Source organism: Anopheles merus, chromosome X, assembly GCF_017562075.2.
Source record: "Anopheles merus strain MAF chromosome X, AmerM5.1, whole genome shotgun sequence".
Classification (NCBI taxonomy): Eukaryota; Metazoa; Arthropoda; class Insecta; order Diptera; family Culicidae; genus Anopheles; species Anopheles merus.
In genome coordinates, this window is record NC_054081.1 from 13,475,732 (window position 1) to 13,488,106 (window position 12,375).

The window sequence follows — 12,375 nt, forward strand, 5'->3', positions numbered from 1 at the left end:
AGCTTAGAATTACACCTTCCAAAAACCTCACGCGAGGCAAGCCTTTATTGCCTGATTGTAAGCAACGTCGCTACACGTTTCGCCCTCCTCATCCCTAATTGTGCGGTCCGCGCCGTGCTGCAGTAGCAGCTGCAGACACTCCACATTGCCACAGCTGGACGCGTAATGCAGCGCGGTCTGGCCGTCCGCCGCGCGCAGATTGATATCGATCCCGTCGACGGCCAGCAGGCGGGTCAGAATGTCTACGTTCCCCCGGTCCGCCGCCCAGTGTATGGCGGCCATGCCTTCGTCGTCCAGCCCGTTCACCAGTGCCGCCGGCTCGCCGTTGTCCCCGAGCATGGCCCGCACACCGTCCAGGTCGTCCGCCTTGATCCTGTCGACCAGTGACCGGGCCGTCCCGTCATCCGGCAGGCTGCACTCCGACAGTCGCTTCGGCCGCGACACCGACACCCAGGCCGGTTCCGGTGCGCCGGGCGAGCCGCGGCGTTCGCACCAGCTCGGCGCCAGCTCGTCCAGCAGCCGCACGTACTCCTGCCTGGCGTCGGCCGGATCGAGCTGCCGCACCTTGTCCCAAGCGTACCACTTGGCCCGTGCCGCCATGCTGTAGATCGCCGGCTTCGGCGTGTTGCACGGCCCAACGGTCGCCTGCTTGTACAGACCGTAGAACTGTAGCAGCTGCTCCTGCTTGAACTGGTCCGTGCTGCGCTCGATGTATTTGGTCGCCCGGGCAAAGCTCTCCTCCAGCGGGCTGGCCGTCGTCTCCTCCAGCTCGTCACTCAGGTCCGCCATCGCGAGCAAGTGTGCCGCCTCCCTTACCACATATCCTACAAAATCCTACCTAGCCCACTACCGCCGCTACTACTACTACTGCTACTACCGCGTCCGCCCCTAGTCCGTTTGCTGGAAGAAGATGGGGGTGTTGTCGAGCACGTGCTTCTGGTTGCGCTCCAGGTTCTCAATCGACGCCCGCTTCTGGAACGATACGAACCCGTACCCCTTGGACAGGCCCGTCTTCCGATCGAACACTACCTGCGCCCAGGAAACCTTGCCGAACTGGCTGAAGTAGTTGCGCAACTCCCGGTGCCCCACGGTCCAGGCGACGTTGCCGACGAAGATTTTCAGCGAGCGAGCAGCACTACCGGCCCCAGACATAACGCCGGAAGGAATGCCTGTCGGAAGGAAGAAGAAGGGCCGAACGTTAGAGCAACGTGTCCTTTGCGGTATCGCACAGAAAAAAGTAGTGCTAATATTTATATACCGACGTAAAGTAGGTACGACTGGAGGAAAATGCTGCCTGGTAGGGAACAAAAAAAAAGTATGCACACACGTTGGGCAATGTCTCACTTTGATCGTGTGTTTTTTACTGCTCTGCGAGAATGCGAGCCGTGTGTATGTGTGTGTGTGTGCGTAGATAAATTGTCAGTTGCATGACAGCCGATACAGTGATTGCGTTTAGGCGCACGAGTTTGTGGATTGTTAAAATTGTTTTTGATAAAAATGAAATGTTTTTCCTCCAATCAAATGATCATCACAGATGGTGTTAAAAAAAATGCAAAATTATTACATTTATTGTGCAATTGACCAACAATGCAACATACTGGAGGAGTGTAAACGACACATTGCTGACGTTACAGGGGCTGCACGTCTATTTCCAATTTCTACAATATTTTTCATCGCTCGCGATATGTTTGCCGTTTGCGAGACGAACATCTGCCAAAGGTTGTATTTGTATCACAATACAGGGGTTCCAAGTGCCACAAATCCATTAAACGACCACTAAACAACGGGTTCTAAACGGCTCAAGCTCTCTAGCTAAACGGAATGTAGAAAGACTTTGTTTAGTAGACGGCAAACGACTCATGCATTATACAAATATCAAAAAGCTGGTGGCGCCATCTGTTGGTAGGATACTCAACCAGTGGAGCTACCTCGCATGGAGGGGAGCTTTCTCATTTCCTCTGTACTGTTGTATGGTTTCACATTTAAGTTATGCATCGCTATAAATAGAACGGCGATACGATTGTTGAAATACTAAACTCCAATGAAAGCCACCAACACTGAAGCAAGTGAGATTTGAGTAATGGTCGTAGGCGTTGATACCCACGTATCTGACCTGACCACACGACCATACAGATTTTTGCTCGGAAAGTTAGAAGGCTATATAGGTCATGATTAGATGAAACTTGTCGAAACACATTGCAAGGAAAGGGCAGCAGCAATACGCTATCTACTGAGCAACGAAGTGAAGCTACCCAAATAGCCAGCTCGTACTTTATAGCTGATTTAGGGCTGTTTAACGAAAAATTGTTCCGATGTCGTACTTTGTGGCTGATTAAGAGACAGACGGTACTTTGCGGAACTATGGAGCTTTTTAACAGGCACATGGTACTCTTTGGAACTTTGCGGCTGATTAGCACTATATGTAGGGTTCATGGTGGAACTTGAAGGCTTGTTAAGAAAGGGTACTGAACTTGGTGGAACTTCATAGCTTTTTAATGCATGACATCGGTTCAAGGTGGCTCTTGTCAAAGTGTCAAAGACGGACGCCGGCAATAATCTCATTGCTGCTGCACAAGTTAGATTCGTTAATTGAAGAATGAATATTGAGTGAAGTGATTGTGAATTATCAGTAAATTGTGTAAAATTTTGTGTAATTCACCAATACAAAGGATTTAAAAATATACACATGTGTTTAAACGAAACAAATCTTGTTGTTTATTTCATCGATGACGCTTGCTTGAAAATAAAACACAAAGAAAAATAATCCCTGGCATCGTGGCATAAGGAAGCTGCTTAGGCGCTGTTTGAAAGACCCACATAGAACTTTGATGCTGTTTATCTACTGCAAAAGGCGAATTAGAGCAGCGATCTTTAGCGTGCCAAAATAAGCTGCTTAAGCAATTTTGGCTATTTGGGTATGTGAACATTCGAAAGTGACTTGGCAAACCCTGTAACGAAGTCCAAATTTCTCTCCGTAACCCTGCAAATAGCTCCAACGTACCAGCGGAACATTTAATTGCATAAAATTATCATTTTCATTAAAAAAATGAACTGACAAGGTCTTTCTAAAATCAAAAATAAACTTAAATAAAATGTTTTGTGATTGTCTGCGCTTGTTTTCGCAGCAAATGGTCGAGTGTTGCAGCGAGCACTATATACACGCGCTCCCCCGTTAAGCTGCCATGCGCAATAGCCATGTGCAGGTGTGCGTGTGTGCGTATGTATACGAATCTGTGTATCGAGTGTGTGTCTACGGCTTTTCCATTAGTTTCGCAGGATCGGCGTCCGTCTGTTGTAGGCACTGTGAAGATGTTCAGGTTTGTGCAGCATTTGTTGTGAATCGCTTTTACATGGCTTTTCCCATTTTCTAACTCGCTCGCCGCGCTTGGGATTGTGAGATTGTTTATTAATCGAAGTGAATGGTGAACCCTGTTTCCTCGTCCGATTCTAGGTAAGCGTGTCCCCCCCGGCTACACGCAAAAACGAAGAGCCCTCCTTCTCCCCCGTAGCGCGTCGACAGATCAACACACACACACACACGCAAGCACGTTCAGTCTCAAGAGCACACAAAGCGCACACACAACAATCAAAAAGCAAAACACGCCAGCCTGCCCGGAGATGAGAAACAATGTCAAGCGCCGGAGGGCGAGCAGCGGCGGCGGCGGCCTCACCACTCAAACACTGCTCGATTTTGATTTGGGCGAATCGTCGTCGGATTCGGACTTCCGGATCGAGGACCACGATGAGAGCGACGACTGTTCACTCGGCTCGAAGGACGACGGCGACGACGACGGGGACGATGACGACGACGATGAGGATGAGGACGACGACGACGACGACGAGAGCGGCGACGACAGCGGCGACGACAGTGAGGATAATGGGGAGGCCGGCGCCGGCAGCAATCCACTGTTGCAGCTGCTGCACGGCGCCCAGAACGGTGGCGGCAACGAGGAGGAGGAGGACGAGAGTACGACCGAGGGCGGCGTCGGCGGGCAGGCGAAGGCACGACCCCCGGCCCCGGCAGCGAAGCAGACGAGCGAGCGGGACGCCGCGCTTCAGAAGCTGCTGATGAAGTCGATTTGCTGCGCGTGCCTGGGCGACCGGAGCGACGACCAGAACGAGATCGTCGAATGCGACGGGTGCGGCGTGACGGTACACGAGGGCTGCTACGGGGTGAGCGAGTGCACCAGCGTGACCAGCACGATCTCCTCCTGCTCGACCGAGCCGTGGTTCTGCGACGCGTGCAAGGCGGGCGTGGAAAACCCGGACTGCGAGCTGTGCCCGAACAAGGGCGGTATCTTCAAGGAGACGGACGTCGGCCGGTGGGTGCACCTGGTGTGCGCGCTGTACGTGCCGGGCGTCGCGTTCGGCGAGGTCGACCAGCTGTCGTCGGTGACGCTGTTCGAGATGCCGTACAACAAGTGGGGCGCGAAGACGTGCTGCCTGTGCGAGGACGCGCAGCTCGCCCGGACCGGCGTCTGCATCGGGTGCGACGCGGGCATGTGCAAGACGTACTTCCACGTGACCTGCGCCCAGTACTACGGGCTGCTGTCCGAGGCGCACTCGGAGGAGGCGGACCAGGCCGACCCGTTCTACGCGCACTGCAAGATCCACTCGGACAAGTCGCTGATCAAGCATCGGAAGCGCAACTACAACACGATCCGGATGCGGGCGGTCCAGCGGCAGGTGGAGGAGGAGGGCCGCCGGCAGCTGAAACCGACCGCCGAGCAGGTGCGGATCGAGCGCAAGCTGACCAAGCACCGGCGCCGGTACGTCGCGAACAAGGAGACGAAGAACCCGCCCTGGGTGCCGACGCAGAAGATGCCCCGGCTGCTCATCACCAGTGCGACCGCGTGCAAGAAGCTGCTCTACAAGGCGGAGCTGATGGGGCTGGACCGGGCGGCGATCGAGTTTCAGGAGGCGCAGGTGGCCTCGCTCGCGGACGTGCGCAAGAAGTGGCACATACCGCCCGCGTTCAGCGTCGAGTTCATCGGCTACTACCTGGACCGGGCGCTCCGGCTCGAGGACATGAAGAAGAACCTGCAGGAGCAGATGGCGCTCAACCAGCGGCTGCTCGGGAAGCAGCAGCACCTGCGCAACCGGTACGACCAGGCGGTCGCCCAGAGCCAGGCCGCGCAGAAGGCGAACGATGCGGTGCGGGCAAGCATCGCCCGGCTGTACGAGCACATTGGCGCCCTCTGCCCGAGCAAAGCGCTCGTGCCGGTGGAGCAGATCGGCAAACCGCCGGCGCCGGTGCCAGCAGCGATGGCAGCAGCAACGGCACCCCCACCACCTCCACCACCACCAATAGCGCAACCAGCACAACAACCAGTGCCTCCTCCTGAAGCAGCAACTGCGGCAGCTGCGGCACCACCGGCACCACCGCCACCGTACGTGAAGCCGCACCAAAGCGTGGTAATTAATACGGGGCCGCTCGGGGCGACGCCGCCCGCCCGCACCATGTCCGTGCCGACGGCGGCCGCCCTCAAGATGGGGGTCGGTTTCCCGCTCCAGAATCTCATGGTGCCGGGCAAGCGGGACGACACCGGGCGCATACTCAGCACGCAGTGCAAGCAGAACAGCGAGGAGCTGCTGAACGAGTGCGGCATCTGCAAGCGGTGCCACGATCAGCACCTGCTCGCCAAGTGCGACACCTGCCACCTGCACTACCATCTCGGCTGCCTCAATCCGCCCCTGACGCGCCATCCGAAAAAGTCCAAGCTGTACGGCTGGCAGTGCTCGGAGTGCGACCAGTCGGACGACTCCAACCCGGAAAGCATCATCATACCGAAGGCGCCGCGCAAGTCGCGCACCCGCTACTCGAAGGACGGCACCATCGTGCCGTACGACTACGCCTTCCCGCCCGACACCCAGCCGCAGGCGGTCGAGGCGGTGGGACGCCGGGCGAGCCGGGCCGGGCCGGCGGCCGTCGAGGTGAAGGATGAGCCGGTGGCGGAAAGTACAAACGAGGCGGTCGATCCGTCGCCGGTCAAGACGCCCGGCAAGCGGGGCCGGAAGAAAAAGTCCCTCGAGGGCGTCGCGGTTGGCGAGACGACGACTGCGGCGACGAACATGACCACCGCTGTACAGTCCAAAGAGGTGAAGCAGCAGAAGAAGAAGAGCGATCCCAATCTTCCGGATGGAAAGGACGTAGCGGACGAGGAACTAGGGGAGGAAGAGGAGGAGGAGGAGGCGCGACAAAGTGACGAGCACAGCGGTAAGCACTCGCTGCTCAACACAACCCCCTCCGAGCTGGACACGTCGGACGAGCAGCGAGCCTCGGAAGGCGGGAACAGCAAGATGGCGAAGGTTGAGTCAACCACGCACCATCACCACCACCATCACCACCAGCACCACCATCCGGGGCCACCGCCTGCACCGACGGCCGGCTCGTCCGAGGCAACGGCGGCGCACACAAACGCCCAACCGCCCGCCCCGGAAGGTTCCTCGGAAGCACTAGCAGCAGACGGCGGGTGCGATGGTGGTGGTAGAGAGCCGCCCGGAGCGATGGGAGGACTGCCGGCGTCGGTGGAGGACGGTGCCGCCACCAGCACGCACCACAAGCACAGCAAGCGGCGAAAGGAAAAGCACCGGAACCGGTCGCCGAACGCGGACCGCCCCATCTCGAAGGACCACAAGCGGAAGCGGAAGCGAAAGAACCACGACTACGAAACGGTCGACCAGACCGAGCTCGCCGAATATCCGCTGCCGGAGTACGGTGACAGTCGGCCGAGGATTAAAATTAAGGTACGCAAACTTTACTAGTGCTGGGAGCTCGGAATCGCCGTCTTCGGAATCAATTCGGAGCCGACTCCGATTTTGAAGCAGATTCTGATTTCGGAGCCAATTCAGATTCTGGAGCCGATTTTGATTCCGGAACCGATTCCAATTCCGGTTCCGGTTCCGATTATGGAACTGATTCTAGGTCCTATTCGGGAGCCGATTCCGAAATCGTTTCCGAACCTACTATCCTGAATCGATTTCAGAAAACTTCGGAGCTAGCCGATTCCGAAGAAAACTTGTTCCCATCATTGCACCAACCTCGCGACTTACACTGGAAATGTGCGTTTGGCCAACGTTTTATTATTATTAATTTTTCATTTTTGCTTCAGATCAAATCGGTGCTGGACGGTTCCAACACGCACACAACGCAGATATACTACGTGCGAACGGAACCGCAGGAGGAAGAACCGACCGAGCCGCAGCTTACGTCCGGTGCCGCCGACAGCTCATCGCAAGCGGTAAGATACGCATTTAAGGTCGCTTTTTAGACCTTGCGAAAAGTAAACGTATTTTTTTGGGTTTTTTTTGCTATATTTCATTAAACATTTATCAGAATATGGTTTGTCGTACACCAAAACAAAAGAAATTCACCAAAACCGTACACCAAAACATGTTGATATAATAAATTAAATTTCCTTGTGATTGACCCCTAAGCATTATTTTTTTACCATGAACAGCGGGAAATCACAAGGCAATGCATTTAATTTATTAATTCACATCTTTTATAGCCTAAATAGTTGGGGAATGGAATATCCTTTCTTTTGATGTACGATAAGCCATAATCTAATTAATATTTAGTATGTAGGACAGTTAAATCTCTCTAAGCTGACGGTCCCTTGTAGATTCGCCTTAGAGAGATATTCATGTTGAGGAATACTAATGAAGGTGTTGCTATGAAGTATCCACGAAACCACGGCAAAAGCATGGCACCCTTTGACTAATATTGTTGTGAACTGTAACCCAAAAATTCATCTTAGAGAATTTTGGACGGAAAATCGTATATGCAGCTTGAAGGATATTCCCCTTAGAGAGACATTCATCTTGAAGAAACAAAAATGTATGGAATCTGGCGGGATTGTCAAAATGTTTATCTCAAAGAAACAATTCATTCAGACTACATCTTAGAGAGATTTAGAGAGACATCAGAGAGATGCAGATTGAAACATATGTAACTCATGCAGCTTATAAACTTGACAGAAGGCGAATCCCATCATGTTTATCCGTTCTGACTCTCCGATAATGTGATGTGCGTATTGTTTGATTTTGCCAGATAGTTCTAGACGGATTGGGACGTACGTCACCAAGTCTCCTTGGGATGAGCCTAACGGGATAACGCGTTGCTTTCCTTTGAATAGCCTCAATACGCTGAATCCAGCATGGTGCTGAAGGACACCAAACAATACTAGCGTATTCTAAACCTGAACGGTCTATTGAACAAAAAACCCTAATAATGCTAGCAGGGTCACGAAATTCCCTAGTTACTTCAATAAAAGTCCCTAGCTTCCGATTGCCTCGACAGATAATGCTTTACATATGGGGCCTGAGAAACTGGGAGGTTTGTCAAGCAGTATTCCTAAATCAGTTACATAATCGATACGTTGCAGCACGTTATTGTTGATTTTATAGTTGAATAGTGACAGTGAGATCACAGCAGGAACTACACACGTTCGGAGGTTGCATACAAAGGTAGACAGTCATGAAATATAGCATAAAACCCCAAAATTTCACGTTCACTTTCACTTCATCTTGTTCACCAGGACTCAATAGCATTCTCTCTATTATCTTAAAAAAATTGCAATGCCATCTTTGCCTCTATATAAGATCCTTACACGATAAAGTTTTTCCAACTGTTTGGAAAAGTGCATGGCTTCGTCCCATTCTTAAAAAAAAGGAAACCGTTCTGTCGCCTTTAATTATCGTGGTGTTTCCATTTTATGTGCTCTTTCTAAGGTGTTTGAATCTCTTGTACATTCTGCAGTCCTTCCATGTGTAACAAATTATATTTCGCAACATGGCTTTATGCCTAAGCGCTCCACCAAGGCCAACTTGATGTGCTTTGCGTCCAAATTAATATCTAACATTGCATGTAATCGTCAAGATGACGCAATATACACCAATTTCAAAGCGGCTTTTGACAGTCTGCCTCATTGTTTGTTAATAGCAAATTTGGAACAATTGGGATGTGGCAACCTATTATGTTTTTGGATGAGTTCACGATATAATACTAATACTTTACCACCTAATGGACACTTTTTTTTTGATGACGATTTAAAAATGTGTCTACCTGTGTCCTCACCAGTTGGCTGCGAATCGCTACAATTTTACTTAAATCAATGTTTTACTTGGTGCTCGTCAAATGGCTTGCTGCTTTGTCCCCCTAAATGTTGTGCCATTTGTTATAGTCGTCCGTCTAATCGTATTCTGTGTGATTAATGTTTAGAAGGTACCAAATTGATAAAAGAATCCTCTATAAAAGCCCTGGGAGTTTGGCCTGACGATTGTGTCTCATTTTAAACCCAGATAGATCATGAAGTCAGCAAAGCGAATAAGCATTTGGGCCTCATTGCTCGGATGGGCTCCGAGATTCGTGACCCGTTTTGTCTGAAGGCATTGTACTGTTGCTGGGCATTGCGCTGTATGGACTCAAGATGGAGGTACTGCTATGCAGCGATTAGAGAAGGTACCGAGGAAATTTACGCATATCTTCTCGGTTTTAATACTACTGTACCCTCCTATCATCTCCGCTGCCGAATGCTGGGATTGATTGATATCAAAACTCGTCATTCGCATGCGCAGTCTTACTTCATCGCCAGTGAAGTCCTCTCTTCCGATATTGTTGCTCCTTCGCTCCTCAGTTCCTTTCCATTGTACGCCCCACCCCGACGTCTCCGTGACAGACCTCCCGTATACATCCTGTCCCGTCGATCAGGTTTTGTCCAGAATGATCCCTTCTTAAGAGCCTGCGCTTCCTTTAATCGAGTGCACGAGTTGTTTGTCTATCACGTTCCTTTGTCCCGCCTCCGTTTTAATCTTTCCGAATCCTTCTCCCTATCTGTTTTCTCCCATCTTTAATTTTTTCTTCCTCCTTCCCTAGCTATTAAGTATTATATATTGTAAAACCCAGGGTGGCAGACAATGCTAATTTTCAAATAAACAAATAAACTCGCACTGTAATACGGACTTTAGGACAAACACATTACTCGCCTGCGGAAGTTTTCAAAAGCAAACACATCATAAAAAATAGTAAGAAACCGGTTTTTAAAGCCTATAATGTTACATTATTTCTCCCACCCAAAGGGTCCGCTGATGAGCCATCCACTGCTGCCGCAGTTGCAACCGGCGGCCCAATTTAACGGCAGCACGGAGCCAACCACCATCACGCAGGGCCGGGCCCGGGTGAAGCGGGACGTCGGCAGCCGGCACAACGCGTCCAGCACCACCTCGATCGGTTCGTCCGTTGGCAGCAGCGGCAGCGACGAATGCATCTGCGACGTCTGCCAGGGTGTGGGCACGTCCGCCAACATTGTGCAGTAAGTGTAGTTGGCGCCTGCGATAAACAAGAGCGCTAAACAAAGTATTCAACCTCTCTCTTTCTCTCTCTCTCTCTCTCTCTCTCTCTCTCTCTCTCTCTCTTCTATTTCTTCTTCAGGTGCGATGAGTGTCAGAAAAGCTATCACTTCGGCTGCCTGGAACCACCGCTGAAGAAGACGCCCAAACGGCGCGGCTACTCCTGGCACTGTGCCGATTGCGACCCAACGGTAAGGCTCGGCGCGTAACCGGCTCCATCCCGGTCGCTAATTGCTAATTGTCGCCCTGTTTGTTTCATTCCCCGTTCTAGGATGTGGAAAACTGAACGCCGCTCGAGAAAGCTTGCACATTATCTATTCGGCGAGAGGGGCATGCCTGGACTTCAAGGACGGTTTCTATTTTACGGGTCGCTTTAAACATGCCATCCATGGAATTTTGGTTCACTTCTTCGCTTTAAAGCATTAACAGTCGGAAACGTAGCGTAGCGCGTTCTTTTCTCTATATTTTTTTTTGTACGTGACATACACAGCTCACAGCATTGGAAGGAAACCCCTCCATTTTTACTTCTTCTTTTGACTAACCATGATCTCATTGAAAGTATGATGAACAACACGCTTAGACGCTTCAAACAAAACAAAACAAAAATAAACAGCATGCTCGTTAATTTGTTGTGCTAGGTTCAACTGCGGTAAAATCGAATTGCAGCGAAACATTTACGAATAAAAAAAACAAATTCATTCGACCGAACGCAGAAACACACATCGATGCGCTGAATGGTACGATGCAAATCCCCTAATGGAAGCACGGCTGGCCTACATTGCGTGACACACCACATCACGTCCCTTTTTTGCAGTATGGAATTTGATTTAAGAAGAATTGTAATATTAAAGCGTCTCATTGCCGAAATAAATGTCAGTCAGTTAAACTCAACGCCAGCCACCATCTTTTCACACAGCGAGAGAAATGTTGTGGTTGTTGTTGCCCACTGCAGCGGTGTTATTCGGTGTTAATGAATCCGCCTTTGCCTCCCTTTGCTTTACGAGCATGAATCGGTTGGAAGCAATTCGTTCACACTGTTTTCTTCTCAAAACCGCACTAACAGCACGTGCCCCTCCTGCGTCTATTTTGAGATTTATTATCGACCCGCATTAGGTGGTAATTATAACGCGCGCCCTCCCCCATTTTCTCAACTCTTGGCCTCTCACTCTCTCTCTCTCACCGTTTCCCTCTAGCGACTGGATGGAAATATTTTGTCACACGTTTTTGTGTAAATCAAGTGTTCCCGGTGGCGGCAGGTGGGAGGCAAACACACTAGCGCACACACACACACACACACACACACACACACACACACACACACACACACACACACACACACACACATACACACACACACACACACACACACACACACACACACACACACACACACACACACACTTCACAGTAAGAGTAACGATCCGGAACGTCACGGTGCCAGCACCGTGTCCTCGAGACGGAAAGAAATGAACACACAGCTGGCGGTTGTGGCGGTTGCACGATTTGCACACGTATCAACCGCTGGGTGACACCCACGTATGACGACGGGCCGGGTGGTGGGGATTTAAATACCCCACGCAATTAAAAGTGCACCAGGCAAGGGTGAAGGACAAGCGAAGGGCATGCGATTGCTAATAATATTTTCCTCCACTTCCTACATTCCAGGCAATTGGTGTCCAGCTCGACTAGTCCAGCAGAAAAAGGGTTCACAGTGGAACAGAAAGCAGAACGGTGTCACTATCATGTCTCGGAACCCTCTTCCTCAGCTGCGTCATAAATTATGGCCGCACCGTGCAAGAGCGACTCGCTGCAGGTCGGAAAATTTCGGCACGTATGTGAGCAACGTTGCCCCCCTGCTTTTTCCCCACCATTGACCATCTGTGTCCCATACACCGCGCGGGAGCATTTTCCGAACCGAACCACCCACACTCACATCCACGCTACGTTCAAACAGGGGCGGGGAGTGGGGAGTTTGAGTGGATTCGCGCGCGCAAAACTGCGGCGCACGCTTACCTGATAGTGTCG

General features: G+C 51.3%; 3 protein-coding genes across 4 annotated transcripts; 1 reads left to right on the top strand and 2 right to left on the bottom strand.

Annotated features, from left to right (window-relative positions):
* Nucleotides 1–9: 9 nt before the first annotated feature.
* LOC121596503 (acyl-CoA-binding domain-containing protein 6) lies at nucleotides 10–793 on the bottom strand. Its single transcript, XM_041921534.1, has one exon. It carries the CDS (start codon nucleotides 787–789, stop codon nucleotides 28–30), a length of 762 nt encoding a protein of 253 aa, XP_041777468.1. The 5' UTR covers nucleotides 790–793; the 3' UTR covers nucleotides 10–27.
* Nucleotides 794–838: 45 nt separating this feature from the next.
* On the bottom strand, nucleotides 839–1,400 carry LOC121596512 (SRA stem-loop-interacting RNA-binding protein, mitochondrial-like). 2 transcript variants are annotated; one of them, XM_041921553.1, is made up of 2 exons: nucleotides 1,263–1,400; nucleotides 839–1,169 (listed from the first exon to the last, which is right to left on the bottom strand). In XM_041921553.1, the coding sequence occupies exon 2, from the start codon at nucleotides 1,150–1,152 to the stop codon at nucleotides 889–891; it is 264 nt and encodes an 87-aa protein (XP_041777487.1). In that variant the 5' UTR covers nucleotides 1,153–1,169; nucleotides 1,263–1,400; the 3' UTR covers nucleotides 839–888. The 2 variants fall into 2 exon arrangements, with proteins under 2 accessions (XP_041777487.1, XP_041777480.1); XM_041921546.1 differs by having other exon boundaries at nucleotides 1,259–1,400.
* Nucleotides 1,401–3,206: 1,806 nt separating this feature from the next.
* On the top strand, nucleotides 3,207–11,241 carry LOC121592252 (PHD finger protein 14). Its single transcript, XM_041913655.1, has 6 exons — nucleotides 3,207–3,317; nucleotides 3,452–6,747; nucleotides 7,113–7,241; nucleotides 10,081–10,313; nucleotides 10,433–10,541; nucleotides 10,622–11,241. Exons 2-6 carry the CDS (start codon nucleotides 3,619–3,621, stop codon nucleotides 10,634–10,636), a joined length of 3,615 nt encoding a protein of 1,204 aa, XP_041769589.1. The 5' UTR covers nucleotides 3,207–3,317; nucleotides 3,452–3,618; the 3' UTR covers nucleotides 10,637–11,241.
* The last annotated feature ends 1,134 nt before the right edge of the window (nucleotides 11,242–12,375 follow it).

What these genes read in the sequence shown, in the direction of transcription:
- LOC121596512 (XM_041921553.1), bottom strand. Translation starts at nt 1,152, where the DNA reads ATGTCTGGGGCCGGTAGTGCTGCTCGCTCGCTGAAAATCTTCGTCGGC.
- LOC121596503 (XM_041921534.1), bottom strand. Translation starts at nt 789, where the DNA reads ATGGCGGACCTGAGTGACGAGCTGGAGGAGACGACGGCCAGCCCGCTG.
- LOC121592252 (XM_041913655.1), top strand. Translation starts at nt 3,619, where the DNA reads ATGAGAAACAATGTCAAGCGCCGGAGGGCGAGCAGCGGCGGCGGCGGC. An exon ending in GGCCGAGGATTAAAATTAAG is followed by an intron (nt 6,748 to 7,112) that starts GTACGCAAACTT and finishes TTTTTGCTTCAG; the next exon opens with ATCAAATCGGTGCTGGACGG. An exon ending in CCGACAGCTCATCGCAAGCG is followed by an intron (nt 7,242 to 10,080) that starts GTAAGATACGCA and finishes TCCCACCCAAAG; the next exon opens with GGTCCGCTGATGAGCCATCC.